This window comes from Haemaphysalis longicornis, unplaced genomic scaffold, assembly GCF_048455015.1.
Source record: "Haemaphysalis longicornis isolate Haplotype H1 unplaced genomic scaffold, Haemaphysalis longicornis Haplotype H1 scaffold_1, whole genome shotgun sequence".
NCBI classification, from domain to species: domain Eukaryota; kingdom Metazoa; phylum Arthropoda; class Arachnida; order Ixodida; family Ixodidae; genus Haemaphysalis; species Haemaphysalis longicornis.
In genome coordinates, this window is record NW_027526203.1 from 302,081,439 (window position 1) to 302,104,777 (window position 23,339).

Genomic DNA, 23,339 nt, shown 5'->3' on the forward strand with positions numbered 1-23,339 from the left:
ATGCCTTCTCACACTAACTTAGCTACTACGATACTCCATGCATGTAGTCAGGTGATCTCAAATAACAGCTTCATTTGCAGTTTCTGGCTCAACTCTACACAGCACTGCATACTAAATGGCCAGGTAGTCTTGAACAGGCAGAACTAGCATGTAATGTAGTGGAACGAGTTATGTGGTTATGTACCAACAAAGTGACAAGCTAAAGATACCACTGGCGTACAAGAAAGGGGCACAGCCCCCCCAACCCCCTCCCCTCCTGCAAAATTTTCAACCTTGAGGGGGGGGGGTTGGGCAACGCCATCACATATCTGCCCATCATTAAATAACTACTACCCACAACTATATTTCTGTCACAAGCTACACACCTGCCTTATGCGGCTTCAGTGTGTGCTCTTACCACAATGGTCAGTCACTTCTCAATGTCCCTATTAAATAAAAAATAAACGAACAAAGCAATTGGAAGGTTATGTAGATTTGATTGATTGTAGGGTTTAACGCACCGAGGCAACGCAGGCAATGAGGCGCGCCGTAGTGGAGGGCTCCGGATTAATTTTGACCACCTGGGGATCTTTCACGTGTGCCGAAATCTCGAACACACGGGCGTTTCTGCTTTTGGCCTCCATCAGAAAAGCGGCCGCAACGGCCAGGAATCGAACCCGCATCCTCATGCTCAGTAGCCCAATGCTTTAGCCACTGAGTCACCGTGGCGGGTGAAGGCTATGTAGAGCACACCCATAGCTTGGCATCCTGAATTTTTTGTACTTTCTCCCTCTTTCTTCTTGATGGCAACTGTTCACCCATAACAAATACACATGAGAGCTTAAAGATAAACCAAAGTTGTTGGTAGTGTGATCACTTTTCAGTGTCGCTCCTGCATTCTGCGACCTGCATTTGAAGCAATGTCACCACTTCCAAGCTCTTTTACTGAAGTTTCTAAAACTAGAAAACAAGTTTAAGAGCACCACCTGTAGTCCTGTGGGTTCCCATTATATTGCATCAAAAGTAAAATAGACCTAAATTGAAACAAACTGCAGGTTTATTGACCTCGTTGACCCATTCTATGCACATGCCCACATTTGCAGCCAAATGATGCATGGAAGCCAATGGGAATTTTGACAACAGGCTTAACTTTGTGGTTGACATAATGCTGACATAATACAAGTTTGCTTTATTCAAAATATTTGGTGTTTTATAGTGCCCCCAGCACTTGTCTGGCAGAAAACGATGCTTTATTAATTAATCAACTTTTAATTAATCAAAAATTTAACTTAATTTTGGCGATTTGGCGTGAGAATGAGAATGAAATTTGGCGTGAGAATGCAATTTTGATTCTCACGCCAAATCGTGTGTTTCGCGGCGTCTGCGATGGCGTAATCAGTACAGGTCTTCAAGCTAATGTTATTATGCTGTTTAGTCAGCAGCGGACTGCGGAATGCCTTGTTTACCGTCAGTCCTCCTAGAGATGGCACCACCACACTGAGCACTGTCTGCCTTTGCTTTGTTTCTGATCGTATTTGCACCTGGCTTGTTTTTGTTACGGTTGGTAGTAATCGTTTCGTGAAACGTGGAGCATGCTCGACAAACAAGGTCCCGTAAGACAATGTCGCTTTTGCCAATCGGCCAGTGTCGTGCGAAACAACCCCAAAGCGCCAAACTGCTGTGCACCTATAACAAGCATACTGCGCGCAGTACCAATAGCGGTATGCTCTGGTACTTGTATGCTTACGTGTACTTTCGTAACTTTCATTGTTTACACCACTATTCTTACTGCTGTAAAATAAATATGCATTACATATAAGCAAAAATAGCTCATTATTCGTTGGCTTTTGCCAGCCTCAGCCAATCGCACAGCTATGCAACAGAGTCATATGCATAGCTATGCAGACGTCATATGGTCTGTTGCGGGAAATGAGCTAGTGGGTTGCATGGCCATGCCCTTTTTTCTAATTATATAGCTCATTTAAGCAAAGTTTACGTTAAAAGTGGTGTCAGTATAACGAGGCTATCTTTCGAATGAACCAGACTTATGTTGTGTCTGCATGGCCCCTTTAAGAAGGCACAATATGCCAGCCACGGTGACTGCCGCTGAGTGCAGCCCACGGCTCAAAGCACGGGTCACCGTCTCCAGGCACTGAGGCCACACAATGAACACTGAATGGCTTATCAAACATCAGCAGTCAACCACAGTGATCGGCCACCAGGAACGAGAGGGAACCTTTTAGGAGGGAATTCAGCCCTGATACCAGTCTTTTGAAACCAAGGTGTGTGACTAGGTTTTGCAAGAACGTGCATACATGCATCATAACGCTTGCAAGGCTTTCCAGTAACAAACCTATCATGCTAAGTGGCCTTTGGCTCAGAAGGGTGGCCACTAGCCCATTTTCCTCTTGCAAGCACTTCCCAACCCCATACCTGTCCCACAGTTGCATGACAAAGTGTGCACTTTTGGGCAGATTGGCACCATGTAAAAGGTGTGTGCTTTGCTGAGAGTTGGCATATTGATCAGAAAAATGTCACCTAAACTCAAGTCATCAATTAATTGAACGGCTTAACCATTTTAGCACCTTCATATAGTAACCTCATATACTAAGTGAAAGAGGCACCATAAAAAATTCACTTTATATGACAGGTGTAAACAAGAATACAAATTAATTCATGCAATCCTAAGTGCATTAGCTAAGACTGCGAATCGTCCCCAATGAAGGGATCACAATATGCAAAAGCAAAACCATTCCCGTGGAAAGGAAATGGGGGAATGAGAGAGAAAAAAAAAGCATTGCGGGTGAAATGGGCATAAAAGCTGCTCAACCTTTTCAGTTTTTTTCCTAGAAAGTTACATATGGACATGAGTAAGCATACAATCCCATGAAAAAAAATGGTTGATGCCTTTTTCTAGGAATCGGTACAACACGAAAGTGAAATGTGCCTTCACAGGAGCATTTAAATGTTAATTGTGCATCCATATGAACTTGCACATCGCTATTTATATTACGTCGGTATGGCACCGTTAAACGCATCAACGCTAGACACTGGGTTGCACGCGCCGGAACATTCCGTAAATCCGACTGAAACCACAGCCCCTTGAAAAACGTGCGAACAAAACCGAACCGAAACCGAAAGCAGTAGGTGGCGGAGGGTGCCTCCATTCACCCGCGTCCCGCGTACACGAAGATGCTTAAAGACACTGGCATTAAGGTGCCAACTGTTGGCGCTCATTAGCGCCATGATGAACTACTTCGCTTCGCCTCTCCTAGACAGCAGAACCATCTCAATGCATAAGAAGGTAGTGGAAAAGATATAAGGCGCGTTTGTACACCTAATAGCGCTTTAAATCATAGCCCAGTTGGCATAGCGCTGAGTACCTCCTGATGCGGCGAGAGAGTTCGTGGCTCGAATCCCGGCGGAGCCGCGCCGTTAAAACTTTTTCTGGCGACGTCATTTCCATGACGCATACGATACCGGTGAGATCTTGTGTACCCGCGCATAAAACACTTTCGTGTTAAAAAAGCATTATTTCTTTTACTTCAGCCTTAAGTGTATGGTGTGCCTCGTAAAACAAGTGCAATAAATGCCAGCACTATTGCAAGGTATTTGGAGCAAACTGGGCCACAAGTGTTACAGTGACTATGTTCATCGAGGAGTATAAATGCCCGCTCAAATGCCAAAGTGAGCAGCTAATGCTGTCGCCGATGTAACAGACTGATGAGACCAAAGGTCAACCATGGTGACTTCTGCTGGCGTGCCACGTGATGGGGACGTAAAAGTATTGCTCAATGTTGTAAGCAACACTTTGAAAAAGAAAGAAAAGACACTATCATACTGGGTATATGACAAAACAGAATGGTCTACAAAGTGTTTAAATACACTGACTTGAACCACTACCTTCATAAAGATACAATCTTACATATTTGCAGTATGATTAATGCCCTTTAATTCACTAAGGATTACAGCAGTATATTACACTGACTATATAATGATCATAAACACAAGAAAACAAGTCTGTTTAATTTACTTATTGGTTCTTTAAATTTCATGGCGAAGCTTCAACGAAAGCTAAGCAGCAATATAGCCCCCTAAGGTGCTTGGAACAAAAATAAAAAGAGGGGGAAACAACCTGATAGGTTTGAAATATATTTTTGCTCACTGTGCAATAACAAGAACAGGATCAATAAAAACAATTTTGAAGAAATGCAGGCTACATCTAACCCTGCTTGGTCTTCACTTGAATAAACCACTGCTATCTGCTAAGATGTGCGCCTAGGTTGGAAGCTTGCACCCACACACACACACACACACACAAAAACACTTTGTAGTGCCACCGGAACATGCACATATCACAGTAAAACATAAAGGCGGCAATAGGTAACAGGCAAATTATCAGTGAAAACACGGTACAACATAAAAATGCCACTAAAATAATAAAAAAGCAAGCAAATTTCAATAATTGCCCGTCAGGCATTTCCAGGCGTTCAGTAAACAATAATGTACAAGACTATACACTAACGTTTACACTGAAATGTAGCCATTTTTGAATTGACGTATCTTCTTTTCATAAATCTTTCGGCTCCTCAAAACACAGTATTTTATGCAAATATAGCACAGCCCAAATCTGCTCCTGTGTGCTTACAGCAGTACTTCACGATATAGACAAAGCCCATATGAACATGCACACACTTATGCAACTTTGGACCAAAATTTTCTGGTTTTTCAATTAAAGTGCACTCTATAAGCAATCTTGTGAATGTTAAATAAATATGCAGCCAAAAAAAACTGCCACGGAATAAATCAGGTACTAGCACATACTAATATAAAATATTACTGTGTAATAAAAACAATATAAAATATTATATAAAGTAAAATATACAGCAATATAAAATATTACTTTATTCGATTTTATTTAACCACAAAATAAAATATACAATCTGTAAGCTTAGTGCCAGCCTAGGTTGGTTTAACCCTTTTGGCAAATAATGCCCAGCCTATCGTAATACATAATGCTAAAGCGAATACTGACACAAAAGTACAACATACTTCCCCTGGTTTTGATTTCACTTTGCTACGCCAAGCTTGAAGTAGCGATAATTCCATCGTCACTCCTATACCAATGTTTCAAACAAACATCAGAAGCAAAATATCACAACTCCCTCCCTGTGGTGCATGAGGAGTGTTTCAGAAAGAAGGTCACACTGTAGTCTTTCCTCTGCCACTGCACAAGCAGAGACAGGTTCCTGCCAGAAGGGTGGCCAATGCAGCAGCAAAGCACGTTTTTCAAATTTCGCCGCTTGATGTCCTGGTAAAGTCTCGCGTACACTTTGGAAGCATTCCCTTTCCACGTCTTTTTTTTTTTTTTGTACGAAGCTAAAGTTTCATACAATTTCACTACGAGGAGAACAGAAATGGAGAAAGAATGCTGGCAAAGCCTGGCCCCTATCTTTTAAAGCAAAGCTTTGGTGTCCTCACCGATGCCGTTGTACACCAATACGCGAGAGGCAACATTTTTGTCAAAAGTCCTCCCACTGAGCTTGCCTCACTCACCGTGAAGGAGTAGGCCTTGAAAGGGCATTTCCATCTCCCGTCTGGGCAGGTGGAACCGCAGGGCCCGGCGCCTATTATCGCTTTCCTTCACGGTGAGTTAGGCGCCCTTAGTGGGCGGGATGTTGACAACAATGCAGCCTCCACAGTGCGACATGCAGCTTCTGAAATGAACTACAGATGGTGAAAACAAGTTATGAAAAACACTTAACAGGGAGAGGGGCTCGGTGTACCAAAGCCACGCCTGCTGCGCTACAAAGGTGCACTGCAGCAGAAGGCAATGCTCTAACCTGGTCACACAGGCATTTACGCATTTTGCCTTCAGCATAAACACTGTGGCTGCTGCCAGCAATCGAACCTGCCAATTCGCGCCAGCACAGGTGAAGAAGCAAAACTGAGATCCCAGACAAGTACTCAGAATGCGAGGGCAAGCAATCACAGGGTTGCCTCGCAAGAAACTTTGGTAGTTTGTTCGAAGAACTGCGCTTCACCTCCATAGCTTTTTCTTTCATGCAGTGCAGCAAAATGGGAGCTGATTGGGAGAAAACTTGCAGCCTTTAAATATTCTCACAACTGATGGCAGGAAGAAGCTTGAGTTGTACTTAAGGCCAACTGCACTCAAATTTTTCTTTGCCCAAATTTGATCCAGATAAGTAGCCTACGCTCTAAAAATCACGGTGTGAAGTTCCAAGCCCAATATCCACATAGCACAATAACTGCAAGTGTCCAAGTAGCTCTGTAGGAGACAACGTTTGCACCTGGCGGAGAGTTGCCGAAACAAGTTCCGGGTGGCCTGTGACGGAGAAGAGGAAACTGTCCCGTGAAGCTCGCGTTCCTCCGGAAACTGGCACGGCGCGTTCTCGGGAGCAGGGATGCGTTTGGCGGGGGTTTCTCTGCTACACCGCCGTGCTATACTGCTGTCGGCACCACAGGTTTTAAACCTAACTGCGCAGGTAGCAATATCCACAATTGTTTTCAATACAATAAGAGAGATTGAAATTCTATAAACTATACGTGTGTTTGCGATGCATCTGGAGTTAGCAAAACTTTAATTTTACATGAAAATATTTTCACTCACAAAAGTAGTGCAAAATGAGCACTTGACTACACATTTATCATTCCTATTGCATCTGTCACAGAGAAAAAGGATCTTTTACGAATCCTTGGCCCCTTACACTTCCACGTGCAGCATTTGCTGTATTTGGAATGGCCTAATGCCACTCCCACCTCTTAGACCTCCTTCAAAGGTTTCACAACGACAACCTAACTAGAGGTGTTCCACACATGGGTATAAACATTTGTGCTACATTTTCCTCATTCGCTAAGTGAACCAAATCAGCCTTGCTCATGGTAACAAATATATCCGCACAAAGATAAAAGCCACTGTCTTCGCGAAGTGCGAAAGCTAACAAAACTGCTCCTCTCCTGAACGATGAACTACATTGCTTTTTCAATCGCGAAATAAAGTATCTACGTTTGCTGAATGTTCGGTTTAGTTTACCTGGAAGTAAAATGTAATTAATTGAATATGACCCTCGTGAAAGTAGCAAACGGTGGCAGACAGGTAACATTTTTGGCGTTTTAGTGCATCAGCCTTGAAAGCTGACATACGGTTTCAAACCCGATTTTACAAATCAATCCTCGATGTGCAGCGAGTTGAAATATCCTGGGCAGATATTCACATGGCTGTTTGCATGTACAGGCATAGTAAAAACAATTTGTGACTGATCACTGCCCGTGTGCAGTTTGTCCCCCTTACCCCTCCCAAAAAGATAATGATAGCCAAGGCGTCGGCTAACAACCAAAGCTACTATTCGATATCATATGAGCAAACAGTATTGCAAATCTAAGCCTCCTTTTTTTACTCGCAATGCCAACGATTGCTACTCCGGCAGGCATTCTGACGCAAAAATAACTGCCGGATGGTCTACTTCAGGTTGGTTAATAGCGACGCAATGTCGAAATTGCGCCCAACTACATTAGCCTCGGCGAAATGTCGGTGGAAGTTCTGTGGAAATAACAGTGTGACAGGCGACGCTACTACACACATTAGGAGGCTGTTGTGGGTGGGCACCGGTATTGGCGCGTTCACTTTTGTTCCATCACCTACATATCATGTCTGGCTGCCAATAATGGATGCCCCCCTTTTATTTCCTATTTCGTTTCCAAAAACGCCGACCTTTACAACCCATTTGCAACACACGAGTTCGTGTTTGAAAAGCAGCATTTTGCAGCTAGCGCTCGTTTTATGAGTACTATTACATGACATATGTTAGGTTGTCAAAAATTTGGGTGCGGTTGGCCTTCAAGGTAAAAAGATGACAAAAACTGAATTATACAATGTCTCTACAACAGATGTCGTTTTTAATCACATCAAAATGTTTTCAAATTTTAGGGTTTTATTATGCACCGGAGCTACTCCTGGACTATGAGGCGTGCTGTAGTGGAGGGTTTTGGATTATTTTCAACCACCTGGGGATCTTTAACATGCACCAAAATCTCATCACACGGGCATTTTCGTCTTGTCTCAATCATAAAAATGGCCAGGATTGGAATCATGTCAACAGTATCCTTCACTTCTAGTGGGTAAAAGCGATACTATTAGTTACTTATTAAAAATTAGTCACAACTGTGCTTATACATATCAAAGGATGCAGAAGGCTTGATAGATTATTTACTAAGCAACTAGAGGCATCAGTTTTGCCTTTTGTCTTTTACAAACGTATAAACAGATAAAATTTAAGAAGCTATGACAGATTCTCTTTCTGTTGTAGTGATACAGAGCACCAATTTGGCAAATTGGCATGAAATGAATTTAAGCAAGGCCCTCACAGAGTTTGGCTTAAATATGCTGTGCTGCCGGTATAACTTCCCTACACTTGAACACCCATAACCACAATGGATGATGCCTCTGCTTGCGATTTGTTTCAAAATTTTTCCCCCATGACAGAACTGACTGCCTTGTTCAGGTAGAATGCTTTAGTAAGGGAAGGGGTATGTGGCTCCTTGCTCAATGAATCCAATGCATAGAACCGAGCTCTGGCAATTGATTATGAACTCTTTCTCCTTCTCACTGAAGTTCAAATGAACATTGGCCAGTCATAAATTCCACTGAGCCAGTCATAAATTCCCATGTCCACTGAGCATGAGGTGGTAGCAGGAGTTTGAGCAAGCCAATAGCGTTTGCATTGGATGGCTGCAAATTACAAAATAGAAAGTTTACTGGCTCAACAATGTGATCTGGGACCTGAAAGGCCAACTCTTTAGAGAAGCAATTTTTTAAGCAGAGGTGTGCGAATACTGAACAACTCACAGGACAGCCTTACAATTCCTTCACATTTCCCAAATATCCGAAACGTTTTTTTTTTTGCCTGGCATGTCAGCTGTGCAAAAAATCCCCGCTCGCATAAAACCTGCCGAAAGCGAATGTGTGACTACACAGGCATCATATTTTTTTTCCTGCAGATGATAATGACATTAGGATAAAGTACCATACACACTTGTGATGAAACTGAACGAGCAGCCCAAGAAGTACCCCTGTACTTAACAGCCTTGATGGCCCGGGCCAGTGTTGTGCTTAACTTGGACGTCGTTGGTCATCGGCAGTAGTAATCAGTGCCCCATTGAGCATGTGGGAAGCGGTTTGCACAAGGCAGTTAGGTGCTGCAAAGAGAACCTACACCTTCTAAAAATGACCTAGGCTGTAAGAAAAATCACTCGCTTAATCACGTTACAGAAGTTCTGTGCCCACAGACACAGAACTGATGGTATCTTAGTCAATTCACAGCTAGTTTCTACCATTCCTGTTGATTTGCACACCTCTGCTTTCAGGCCATTTCTTGCCAGCATTCAGTTTAGATTCCCAGATGCAGGAAAATTTCTCTCTGCCTCCCTTTGGGTAATGTTGCTAGAACAAGGCCATCAGACGACTGGTGCCCCCCTTCCCACCCTTGGGAAGGAAGTTTCGCACACAGCCTCGCTTAGATGCGAAGTTGACGCAAGCACGTTTTCTCTTGTTGCACCTGCATGGTATTCCCGCGCCAACAGTCTCCGCTCAGTGAACCAGCACATCAAACGGCCCCGTGTCCCCATCCCCCCAGGTTGGTGGTCGACCAAAGGGGGGAGGGGGCTACCCAGAGGAGCACTTGTCGATGACCCCAATAAAGCGGCGCAGGCAGGACCAGTCCCCTTGGACCTGGATGCGGCCACCCATGTACACTTGCATGGGGGACTCCTTGCCACACAGGATCAGGGTGAGATCATCCGCCGAGAGGCACAGGGTCACGTCGGCCTTCCGCCGGCTCCCAAGGTCACTGCCACGCACAAGCTCCACGTTACCTGGGGTTTCCAAGCATCCTTACAGTGGGCCCAACAAGAAACAGCACACACGGCACACACGCCACACTGCCACCCAAGGACCCTCTACACAACACCACCTTCACTTCTGCTGTTCTGAAAGCACAAATGGCTAGCTGTGGCAATTAAGATATACGTACACGCACTGGCCAAGCACTTGGATGGTCGGTGAACTGACCTCCGCTGAACTGCTGCTAACCAATTTGCACCAAAGGATCATTTGCAGCACCAAACAGCACAGCTGTGTTGCCACATACACTGTTCAATATTCAGCAGAGACACTTAGGACTCCTTACGTGTAGGGATGCCAAAGCATCACAGTCCCGCAGGAAAATGTTTTTGAGTAGTAATGTTTCTGTATGTATTACCTGCCCAAGGGGCTATCCGGAGCTGTGAGTGCAGTGTTGCTGGAATTTCCCGCTTTCGGTACCAGCACTTTGCAAGTGGCACACGTAGTGCTCTAGATAAAAACCAGTATTATCTCCAAAACCACCACACAGCATTATTTCACTCAGCACACAAGCCCAGCTGGCCAGCCACCGCCAGCGCACTTTCTGCTCCATCACAGGGCTCTGCGCATGCTCAGGAGCTGCCTAGCAACAGAAAAGCGCAATTCTTTTCTTTTTGTGTTTTAATTTTGAAGTACGGCATGTGCTGGGTGACAAATTTTTATGACTACCTTTCGGTCACTAACGCCACTGCTGCCTTTTCTTGTAATAGGACATATTAAATATAAAGCCTTTTAAGATGTATAACTTCACCAATTTTTGCAGTTTATGTGAGCAACGACCACACAACTCAATGGTCTTCGAGACTGTCCATACTAACGCTGAGGCATAAGGTAGATAGGAGTGTGGACTCAACTGCCTGGCAATGCATGCACTGGAGGTTTAAAAGAGGTCATGAAGACAAAACGCAAGTTTGGTTCATCCAAAAGATTGCCTCGCTAGAATAACACTGACACCACTTTTAATGCAAACTTCACTAAAATAAGCTGAATAATGAGGAAAACAGAGAATAGGCATGCGACACCCCAGCTACTTTTTGCGCTGAACTTATGATGTATTATGGGCAGCTCGTTGCGATTGGCTCAGGCCGACAAAATCTAACGCAAACTAAACAGGGTTCATAAGCTTACAGAACGAGCTATTGCACTTAAATTTAGTGCACACTCCTCTTATAGCAGAAAGAATGGTGGAACAAACAATGGAAGTTACAAACAAACACGTAAACATAGAAGCACCAGTGTGTACGGCGCGCACTATGCCGGCTGAAGCGGCACAGCCGTCGGGCGCGTTGGGCTTGTTTGACATGACACTGGCCAACTGGCACACGCAACATCTACACTTATATGACCCTGTTTGTCGAGCATACCCAATCTTTCACGAACAATTACTATAAACTATAGCAAAGGTAAGCCAGGTACAAATCCGGTCAAAAACAGAGAAAGTGCGAACGGTGGTCCCTGAGCGGTATTGTTGCACCGTCTGTGAAGGCAGACAGTACACAAAAGACAACAAAAGACACCTTTCGCTGTTCAAATCAGCCTTAGTCAACCTACTTACATCCGTTTCAGGCACCTTCCCTGAACACGTCCTTGCTTATGTCACGAAACACTTGATTAAGTGGGAGAGTTAAAATTTTGGCCTAAAATATTTAATTTCTCAGTTAACAAAGCAAAGTTTGCTGCTAGACAAGCACTGGAGGCATATTAAATTCCAAAGCTTTCCCATAAAACAAACTTGTATTTTGTCTTCATGGCCATGGCCCTTTAAAGGCACCACTTGCCCAATATGGCCATTGTTACTTCGCCCCATCACAATGACCTTAATGCTATGTCTGAGGATACCTGAAAAGTGTGGAGGAGGGCAAACACTATAACCTGCGCTTCTGACACGCCAAGTATCACCCCGGAAATCGGGCGAGGGTTTGAACCCCAATCTAATACATGGCTTTAGCCGACGCTTCTGTGACAAATATTTCGGACCATACAGAATTCAACTTGTTGGCACCCTTATGTATGAGGTCATCCTTGATGATGACTATGGATTATGATGACGCATGCAGCCCGAGGTCGTCTGTGCGGTTCACTACAAGCCATACCACGCTGAATAAGAGACTTTTTTATTGTTTTGCGAATTGTTTTATCATCGGGTGGATGCACTCTTAGAAGGGGGGTAGTGCCACAAACTATGCCTTGAGATTCGTTTTGTCTATGCTTTGTTGCCAGCGCTGCCTTCCCGCACACGGTTATTTTATCCCGTGCTGAAGGTGTACAATTCGTGTTCCTTCTGGCCTAGGCCACGCCCAGCCATATCGTTTAATAGGGGAAGTTTATAACCCATTCGTTATTCACCTAGACCATGGTTTCTCAAAGTGGGTTCCGCAGAACCTAGGGGTTCCGCAGGCCCCTCCTCAGGGTTCCGCGAGCCACTGATAAATTTTCCCTGGTTCCGCAGTCGCAAAGTGTTATATGGTAAACTTGAGGCGCGATCGATCTAAGGAACCTCCATTACTCACGCCCGAGCGTCAGTAAGCACATCTCGGCGCATAACAGAAACGTGCAAGCTGCGCAATAAATCTCGCCAGCAGCTTGTAGCCAGCCAGACTCCGAAAACGGGCCACGTGGTTAAACTATTGCACTTGAATCTCGGCCTTATATTACCCCCATGCGCATTTCTCCTGTTTGGAGATAGGTGCTGCTAGCGTACGCATTCGCGTAAAGTCGACGGGAAAAAAAACGATACCCTTGCTTGCTTTTGAATTTATTGCATGTTAATGTAGCATGAACGGAATGAAAACTGGCAAGAGTGGGGGGGGGGGGTGTTCCTTGGCACTTAACGGAACTTAGCAGGGTTCCCTGGAACCAACATGCTTGAGAACCCCTGACCTAGACTGTTCTTGTTTGATCAACAATGTTCTGGATCTAATTGGATGGCTCTGGAAAGGAGAGTGCTTTGGGACAAATGCATGCAGAGCAAACTCTGTGGCACTCGATTCGCTGAAGCTCTACTCTGCATTAAACTTTGAAGCAGCGCTTAAACTAAGAGAAGAGAAGACACAGACACAAGCACTGTAGATTGCAAAGTGGAAAAGAGCCCGATGTACAAGAAATAAATCTAACGTTTGGGTCTGGGCTAGTTGGTTTATCACTAAACTTTGAAACAGCCCTTAAACGAAGACAGTAAGAGAAGAGAAGACACAGCGCTCGTGTCTGTGTCTTCTCTTCTCTTACTGTCTTCGTTTAGTCCCGTTCTACTGTGCATGTCGCTTTGTTGACGGCCCCTTTGACATTTGTGCTTTCATGCTACTTTACAGCCGAGCAAAAGCTCACTCCAATAAACCTCGACTACTACAAGAACCTTGCCTCATTCGTGGCTAAGTGACATCATCAAAATGATTGCTGACCTGCCATCACATAGGACAAAGTGGCAAAGATGGCAACATTGCTGAGGCACTGACGCTAGAAAGTTATTAAAAAATGGGTGAAAAGAATTCCCCATGCATAACTCACGTGGCCATACTGATGCTATTTGAGAAAATAAACAAAATTTACCTAATCTTGTTTCACACGTTGTGCCCTAAAAAGAAATGACGAAAAAGCCCTACGCTGATTAAATGTGTGCATTAATAAATACTATGTACCGTACTTCATGGTATGTCACAAAGTGACTCCCTGAAATTTACAGTTCACATTATCGTGAATGCAACAACATATGAGACCAACGTTAGTAGGCACTATATCCCCTTCACTAACGCACAATTCATGCTGAATGATGAACACACCACTCAGTAGCATGCAACCCCCCCTTCCTTTTTATGCAAAAAAAAAAAAAGAGAGAACAGAGAGGGAGATTACGTGCAAAAAGCTTGGGATCAACATGTGCTGCAATACAGTCTAGCCCACTTATAACAATATTCAAGTGCCATGGAAGATCCGTTGTTATAACCGATAATTGTTATAAGCAGGTTGCAAAAACAAAAACAAAACAGAGATCAATACATTTTATCTGCATGCAAGCAAGCAAGGCTGTACAACCCCTTATTTACAGAAAAGACGCCATAATCGGAAAGCTTCGTTTGCTTCACGCAAAGCTAGCACACATCTAGGCACTCCACATAGCTGAGCGAAAGGTAGTTCGTGAAAACGAAGTCCCTGAGGAACTGTGACACGCGTTGGGCCTCTTGCGAAGACACTACACGAGTAGGCTTGTCAACCGCATCGTCAGAGTCGTCACTGCCACCGCTGTCTGCAGCAGGTATCTGCGCGAACGATCGCCTATCCAGTTTCCAAAACATGGGCCCTGATGTCTCTTCCACGGAAAAAGGGAGGCAGTTGAAGATGCACCCAGTGAAACTCAAACAGGCAAATGCCCGAGTGGGGGCAGGAATGAAACCAAGGCGCCGGGAGGTGGGTTCAGAAGAAAAGCTGCTCCCCTCCTCTCGCTTTCTCATAATTATGCGGTGCACTCATTTTCTAAGTGGTGGAAGGGATGCGAGGTGCAGCCGCGCAGGGCGGTTCGTGTAGCCTGCCATCGGTGCTGAAAGCCTGGCACAGATCGCATTTTTGGTGCACGCTGTAACCGGATTCAATCATTATATCCAATAGTGTGGCACTGAAGCATTGTAATAAGCAGTTATTTTACCATATAATGCATACAAAAGTGGATGGTGCCATAGTTGGTCATTGCTATATCCAATATATTGTTATAAATGGTATCATTATAAGTGGGCTCGACTGTAAAAGCAGCCAGAACCATTGAGACTGAAATCTTGGGAGACTACTCGGAGAAAAGTGCCAAAAGTACCGTATTTATTCGAATATAGGTCGACCTTTTTTTTCCGAAAATGTGCTTAAAAATTGAGGGTCGACCTATAATCGTGACCGAAAAACCTCGACCTATAGTCGTGATCAAAAATGGCGACCGCACCGAGCGATCCGTTTCTCCGTCGCTCCCGGCGCTCCTCAATTTGAGGCGGCAGCGCGGAGCATCTAGAACAAAGACAGGCAAGAAAATAAAGGAAAAAATAACAAAACAATCAGCGTAAGAAAACCACCCACAGTCACTGCCGGCTATCGCGCATTACTTGCGGCCGAACCGCCCGAGCGAGCTTACGTACTGGCTAGAGAGCCAGATTGGCTTGGCTTGGTGACTTCGGAGCCGCGGTAGCGGCTAGCGCGAGCGCGCGAGGTGGGGGTAAAGGAGACTTTCGCCACCTAGCGTAGCCGCCTCGTGAACGGAACGGCGTCACGCGTTGCCTGCTTCGCTCGCTGTCTCTACTATCTCCCGTTCTCCGTTTCATGCGCTTTCTTTGAGTTTGCTTCGTTGTGGTTTCCGCACACAACGTTTTTCTCGTGCGCATTTCGCGATGTCACGTCGGACTTTAAGTGCTTTAAGCGCCGGGTGATCCTGTTTGCTGAGAACTTGAACAACTGCGCCGCTCAGCGAGAGTTAGTCGTTAATGAAAAGCTGATCAGGGGATGGCGGAAACAGCGGGACGAACTTTTTGCTTGTAGGGGACTGCGTCGTGCGTTTCGTGGTGGGAGGCACGATGCTCTCGAGAAAGAACTCCGGCTGCACGTGGAAGAGGAGCGTGCGAAAGGACACCGAGTGTCCTGCGAAGATATTCAGACCAAAGCTCAACAGTTAGCGCTGCGAGGCGGGATTGGCCGTTCAGCCTTCAAACCCAGTCGGGGGTGGGGGTGGGTAATGAACTGCGGCGCATGCGGCGCAAGTTCCGACGACGACGCAGTGTGTGGCTGCTCCGACCAGTGAGGTGACCGCGTTGTAAATAAATGGGAGTTTTAAAAAGTTTCCTAAAGTTTTTTTCTTACAAGTATGGGTCGACCTATAATCGAATATATTATTTTTTTTTTTCGGCGACTTCAATTTTTAGGGGGTCGACCTATATTCGTGCTCGACCTATTTTCGAATAAATACGGTAAACATTGGAGTACTACTTTGGCATTGAGCAGGAACAGAAATGGCTCGCACAAACTGCAATTCTCAAATCTACAGTGAGCTTCACGGCTTTCATGGGGCTGGGTAAATTACTGCGAGGTTGGTGAGATTGCCGCAAACCCTGTTTAGCTAGCTTTGCTACGTGGCTGCTGTTATGTAACTCGCATGCAAGACCAGGAGTGCATACCACCCACTCGCGACAGGTTCGCTCTGTATGGCTAGTGAGGTAGGTGCCCTTGCCTGTAGACGGTTACAGCACTGCGACAAGTGCCACTAGTTGACAGTCTCCCGAAAAGTGGAAAGGAAAGGTAGGCCTCTCGACTGATGGGCACATACCATGTGGATGTTACGCAGGCCCCATCTGTCCTGCAATCCCTTAGTTGCAATCGCATGCATACGTGCAGCGCCCCACTGGCCTGGTATCCCGTGGGTGAGTCGAAGAATCTCCATCTCTGCAGCGTTGTTTATGACTCGCTCCCATGTTACCGTTTGGCCTACAGTTAGTCCGTGTGGAACGGAGCCTCTTTGACTGCACGCACAATAAACGCTTCCCATGAGGTTTAATCTTGTTGCCTCCTGCCTGTTTCGTCTGTCTCCGTTAACAAACAGGCCCGCTGCAGTCAGTGCTCGCACGGCATGTTTGCTGAGCGCAGGTGACTTTGGGGTGCGGATTAACCGTTGTGAATGCCCCCGGCAAGCATTTCTCAGAAACCCACCGTGGTGGAAGCAGATGTGGACCGTGATGCCATCCTTGGTGCCGGCCAGGATCTGAAGGGTGTAGGTGGCAGACACGCCCTGGAACTCGTCCTGCTGGGCGGCAAACAGGGCCAGCTGGTGCAGCACCTGCACCAGCTGCTCAAACTGCGGCTCGCTCGGGCTGGCTGGCACCGCATGCAGCCCACCTGCGTCGGCCACAGTATGTACGGAGGGGGGGGTCAAAATAGGCCTCCGGAAAGCGACCACCCTCCCCATACTACCAACAAGTGCAGTGGCGCCGTAATTCCCGATAAAAAAGGCCCCAGGAGAGATGGGACAAGTCACTCTGAAGTGGAAATAACCGTTACTCTACCCGTCCCCTCCCTGTGCATACACGCATAGCAGCAATAAACAGATACACCGTTTCTTTCCCCAATGTGTTCTGAACACCATAAAAACCAACACATAATACAGCTTTTCTTCGTTTCTTTTTCTGAATTTAGCGGATCAAATTTGCACTCTGCATAATATGTGGATTGGAACACTTTTCTGCTCACTTGATCGCCTCGGACTCTTTGTGGCTCTTATTGCTTTCACCTGCTGCTACCATTAAAAAAAAAGTGGCTCCAAAATGAAGATGGTGACAGAACAGCTGAACTGAGTGAGCCTTATCCCTGCAATTGTGTAACTTTAGAGGGGCCATAAAAACAGCATACAACTACAGACCAACCCACTTATAACAATACCAGTTATAACAATATATTGGATATAACAATAAACAGTCACAGCCCCATCAACTTTGCAATACATTATATGGTAAAATAAACCACTTATTACAACAGTCATTTTCCTTATTATTGGTCATAACAATTGAGCCTGGGTGTAAGCCTAGTAACATATAGTATTTGGAGATCTGTGAAAGATCACGGGTGCATTGTGTGTGACCAGGAATGAGTTCGAACACTTTTTTCTAACATCTCTACAATACTCAGAAAAAAGTTGGTGCCTTTTATGCAGTCATGCTATCCCTGAAGGAACAGACCTCTTAACTGCCCCTCTTATCTCTGGCTGTCAGCTGGCCCAGGAGATAAAAGAGGCAGGGGTCACCTCTTCAACCCTATCTATATTAAAATAAATCTACACCACAGTAAAAAAGGATCATCTAGGCTACTGTTGATTACTTATGTTAAAAAAGAGACAAAACAATGCCACTTTAGTAATATGCAACCTGCCAATTGTCAAAAAAGAAAGAAATCTGAAGCATAGCCTTGTGAAAGATGCTGGTCCTTCCTAGGGGCCCTGTTGAGTCGGTTGGCATATGCATGGCTTAGTCTGAATGGCCGGATGAGCAGTTAAATTTGTTTCGTAAATGCTGTCTGAAAACCACCAAATGCTTACATAAGTAACTTTTTTAGCCCAACCCAGTTATAACTTAAAGGGGCACTGACACAAAAATTTTGCATCCTGTTTTTTTTGTTGCGGTAAGTAGCTAGTGACCTACTTATCACCTGTAGAAACCTCATTTGCTTCAGCGTGCGACGGTTGTTTAATTAGAGGCATTTTCAATGCGGCCAGTCGCAGTTTCGGTTTCAGCAGGTGTCGCGAACTGATGGATTTTGTGTGAACAAAGCTGAGTACGTGACCGTCGGAGGGATATCACAGAGCAGAGCTGTCGTAGCACTGTCGAATGCGCATCGCTGGCAGTTTCTGCGAATGCCCCCACGCCAGGCCAATGCTACTTTTTCTAGTTTCGGTTCTATTATTGCGCGCCTAGAGGCAGTGGCGCTGGGGAAACACTCCTCCTCTCATTTTTTTTTTTTCTTTCCGCTTCTCTCCGGCGCGACTGGGGGCGCGCATGCGCGATAACGGCATAACTGTCACCGCCAGGGTTGCCACTGGTGGCGACTTTTCGCCAAATTGGCGACTTTGAGAGGCCCGTGGCGACCGAAAATCACAAATGGCGGCATGGCGATTTTATGGCGAATTTCGGCTTGGGACTCTCGCTCCCCCACTTCTCTTTCTCCGTCCGTCCCGACGGCTCTGCCCAACGCCACCTAGAGGAAATTAATTCCAGTCTAGGTGGCGTTGCTCTGCCTAGTCGGTGTTGCTTTGACCCTCTGCGCGTGATGCGGTGTTCGAAAGTTTCAGTCGTCTCTGTTCAGTGTCTTATTTCGCCCGAGGCGTGGGCATGTCGAGGCGGCGGCGTGGGGGTTGTCATCGGGGGTCAAAAAGCGGGATCGTAATGTTGATCGTAATTCTGGACTTCCGAAGAAAGTCGCGGCCCAAAATCACGGGGACACTCTGGCTTGGCAGGCGGATAAAACGACATCGACTCCTCCGCCCGTACCATCGAACTGTCAACCTTGCGGCGCCGCCGGCACGCGCAACACCGCTGGCAAGGCTGAACGCAGCTCGGCACTCCCTGAGGCGAACAGAACGCTGTTGCAAGACGTACAACATTTCGTCTCCGAACAAAGCGCTAGCTGTCGTGTCCAATAAAGCCGGGATTCTCGGCCCGCAAAGACGACACTGATGAACGGAGCAGGCCCTCCGACGTGGTAAACCGGGCGGCCTAGGGAGGGGCCAGAATTACTTCGGCCGAACGGGCTTTCCCGCTCGGCCGGCACCTGCGTTTCCCAACTGCGCCGGCGGCTGGGAGCGCTTCATGTGGCCCTCTTTCCTGCAACGAAAACAGCGCAGCCCACCACGGGTTTTCCCGCGATTGGCATCCCTTGGAGTGTCTCCGCCTGCCGCCGGACCTGGGAGTTCAGGGCGGTTGTTGCAGGCTTTTTCCTGACATTGGCCGTGTGGCGTCCGTAATGTATGGGTCCAAAGCTCGTTCGCTAATTTCCAACAGACCTTTGTCTTCCGCTCCGACTGCGTGGGCGGCGTCCGGCGGGTGGCGAGAAAAAGAGGAAGCTCCCTTCCACGCGCAGCGGGGCTCAAGAGCCTCGCTTGCCGGAGGAAGAGGGCGATACGCTAGGGAAGCGAGTATGTGGCCCTGTATCCGCTTCGCCTCAGCGGCTCGCTCCTCCAGGTCGCGGAACCGCAAAAGTGGGTTGCGCCTGCCTGATAACCCTCTCGACGTGTTCATCGTTCAGGGCTGTCGGTTCGGCGATTTGATATAGCTTCTCCATACTCCGCACAAACACTAGGAGGGATTCCTAGGGAGCTTGTGTGCGCAGCTCCAGTTCACGCCGCGTCCTCCGATGGCAGTCCACTGGAAGAAATTAGCGACAGATTGCCGCCTTGAGTTCAGTGAACGTGGCGGATCGGTGACCGGCAAGCTGGTACCACTGCGCTGCTCGCTTCGTAAGCACGACTGGCACGACACGAGCGAGCATATCGCTGTCGCCGAGTCCCATATAGTGAAGTCGGTCACGCTGATGGTATCCTCGTAACCGCGGTAAACTAGTATTTCCAGCCTCACCAGTGGCCTTGACAGCTTCGGTGCCTCCAGGGAAACCTTTAGAGCGCCTGAAAGGGACTCGATTAAGCTACTGGCTTGCTGCAACAACGAGGTTGCATCTCGGGGAGCATCTCCGTTAGGAACGACTGCGTGCGCGGCGAGGGGTCCGCGGCGGGGCGAGAATATTCTCGCTGGTCGTTCGGTGGCTCGGCGGCCGGATTGTCCAAAGATTTCGTGCGCCCAGCCCGCTGGTGTTGGCGAGTGGCGCTTCGAGCCTCCGCTGCCCCCGCGTAGGCTACGACAGCGTACATGGTCTACTGCCGCGTTGCTCCCGAAAACGGGTGGCCTGTGCGACAAGAAAGCCTCTCTAGTGCGACCCAGGCCTTCAGCGGCGACGTAGCCGGTGTGAAACGGCGCGGGGCCACCGCGCGCCCCGATAGTGGCGAGTACGGAGCGCACAAGAGTACGGAGAGCTTCCGCTCGAGCCTCGAAGAGCAGCGCGCTCCCCAAGCTGTGGTTGTGCTGGTTGTGCCACAGTCTCACAGAACAGGGAGGATTGCTGCACCGCGGCCGCGGCCGCCTGCGCGCAAACCGCCGCCAAAGTAAGCTTTTCCCGCCAAAATGATGATGATGATGATGATGATCAAAGGCCTCCCCTTTGAATCGACGTAACGGCATGCGCCATCTAGCCTATCTTAGTAACTTAAATTTAGTTAACCCTCAACTCAGATTTCTTTTTAATTCCGCCTGCCGCTACCCCTGCTTGGGATGACACTTTATCGACTTCTCTGCTTTTTTCCCACCAATACTACAGCCGCTGCTTACTCCAGAGTGGGCTTTTCCTGCGGCGCCGGCTAACGGCTAGTCGAAGAACCAGGCATTATGAAGCGTACCATACGACTGGCATTGAAAAACATGAACGTTGCTGATTTTTATGGGGTTATACAAAATTGGGAGCTTTTATTTTTAGGCGTTGCCGTAGATATTTAGTGTGGCGACACTGTTGGCGAATTCTAAAGCAAAAATGGCGACATTCGGCGACTTTTTGCTGGCCGTCTGGCGCTATTGACCCAAAACTTAGTGGCAACCCTGGTCACCGCAGTTGCTGCTTCCGCGCGGCGAGCAGCGAGGCCGACGCGCGTCTCATGTAGTGGGCGACTTCTTGTATGTGCTCCCTCGGACATTACGGTGCTGCAAAAGGGACGCCAAGAACACCAGGATGAATCGTAACGCGAAGACTCTTTGAGTGCTGTTAGCAAAAGGTGAGAACGTCGTTCGTATGCCGTACGTGAAGCTGAGCTGAAGGATAGGACTTGTGTCGTGCGTGTGCAGTGCTTGAAGACAGACAGCCTTGTCTGTGTTGTATTGGTCATCGGTGTTTCTCGCCGCACGTCGCGTTCGCGCACGTAACGCGAATAAAGTTTTCAAGTGATATTCGAGCTGGCGTCGTTACTGCTCAAGCGGCGTGGCTTCGTGCCGTCGGAGCGAGGCTTGCCCGTTGGAGGCAGCGGGGTGGCGGCGGCGGTTGCCGGGTGGGAATGGGGGGGACACGGGAAGGGGGGAAGGAATCCAACCGACATGAGAGGGGAGAGCGTTACCTCTCCCCCACGCAAGCTGCGCGCTCTCGCATTATTGCCATAGCAATTACAACGCCTTCAAGGCAATCATGGCGGTGGCGTTGCTAGGGCAACAACAACGCAGTAATGTTTCCCCACGCTCACCAGGGGAGAATATGCCGCATGAGTCGCAATTAGCCCGGACGCTGGGTTGAAGGCTAAGAGTCCGCCTCCTGCCCACGCAGTATATTATCTCTATGCCCCCACGTACTGATCTCGTGAGCCGCTTAATTAAAAAGCGACAGTGGACGTGACGCAGACGCTGCGAGTGCAAATGCTACCGCGGCGAAAGAACGACGCGCGACGCTGGAGACAGAGGGCGGCAAGGTGCGCGCTGGGAGCAGCCGGCCGGTCTGCCTACAGGTCCGCCTACAGATGTGTTCGACTTAGCACTGCGGCGGATATTCGATTGCCGCTCTCGTAAGCGGTGCAGATGACAATTTTTAATGCAACCTGCCATCGCATCATTAATTCCTTTCTCATATAAGATGCCATGGTCGGGACCTGGGTATAATTTCGTGCAGCGGTAACAAGCTATCACTCGAGCTACCTGCGCCGGCCTGGGCCACTTCGCGGCCGTGGCCGCCGCCTGCCCAGCGACCATGCGGCTCGCTCAGTGGGCTTTTCGTGTCTCCGTCGCGTTTTCGCGTCTAATGTAAATAAAAAGTAATAGAAATAGAGTGCCTGGAATCGCTGTAGATCTTTGGTCGCGGCCAGCTGCCCGATGAGCTGACGAAATCACGGTGCCTCCGCCGCCAATGATCGGGTCGTTCGTTTTCGAGAGCAGAAGCTCCGCCCTCCGGCCCTCCGATTGGAGCGGCGAGCCGGGCGAGCCGGCGAAAAACGCCGGCAGAGCGGAAGCGGCGAACACAAACTCGTGACGTGTGTGGATGTTGTTTATTTACAAAATATCCTCGGGATGTCGATTGGGCGTGGTCCTCTGCTGGTTGTTCGGTTGCGTTAACAACACTTTAAAATTGATTTTAAATATGTTCTAGGCTGTATTCGCCGTTGACATTTTGCAGATGATGTATATGTGTTCACACCAATCTATCTCCGAAGTTATCTCGCCTTCAAAATTTTGTGTCAGTACCCCTTTAATACGTTATAGCATGGTTTCTCAAAGTGGGTTCCGCGGAACCTAGGGGTTCCGCAGGCCCCTCCTCAGGGTTCCGCGAGCCACTGATAAATTTTTCCTGGTTCCGCAGTCACAAAGTATTATATGGTGAACTTGAGGTGCGATCGATCTAAGGAACCTCTATTACTCACGCCCGAGTGTCAGTAAGCACATCTCGGTGCATAACAGAAACGCGCGAGCTGCGCAATAAATCTCACCAGCAGCTTGTAGCCAGCCAGACTCCGAAAACGGGCCACGTGGTTAAACTATTGCACTTGAATCTCGGCCTTATATTACCCCCATGCGCATTTCTCCAGTTTGGAGATAGGTGCCGCTAGCGTACGCATTCGCGTAAAGTCGACGGCAAAAAAAAACGATACCCTTGCTTGCTTTTGAATTTATTGCACGGTAATGTAGCATGAACGGAATGAAAAATGGCGGGAGGGAGGGGGGGGGGGGGGGGGGGTCCTTGGCACTTAACGGAACTTAGCAGGGTTCCCTGGGACCAACATGCTTGAGAACCCCTGCGTTATAGCAATGACATTTTTGTGGCATTTCACTTAGCTATAAGTGGTCTAGACTGTACAGTTTAATTTGAAAGAACTAACCTTTGGTAAATCCCTCAACTCCATTTCAGCCACAAAAGATGT

The 23,339-nt window shown here is 47.5% G+C and overlaps 1 protein-coding gene across 1 annotated transcript in view; it reads right to left on the reverse strand.

The window, feature by feature from the left end:
* Window positions 1-8,801: 8,801 nt before the first annotated feature.
* LOC144149417 (stomatin-like protein 1) overlaps window positions 8,802-23,339 on the reverse strand; it is a 28,043-nt gene continuing 13,505 nt past the window's right edge. Inside the window, exons 7-8 of the mRNA XM_077680981.1 lie at window positions 16,568-16,753; window positions 8,802-9,870 (exon numbers count right to left, since the gene is read on the reverse strand). Of these exons, the coding sequence (XP_077537107.1) occupies window positions 9,662-9,870; window positions 16,568-16,753 (395 nt within the window). The 3' untranslated portion in view covers window positions 8,802-9,661. The remainder of the gene's footprint in view (window positions 9,871-16,567; window positions 16,754-23,339) is intronic.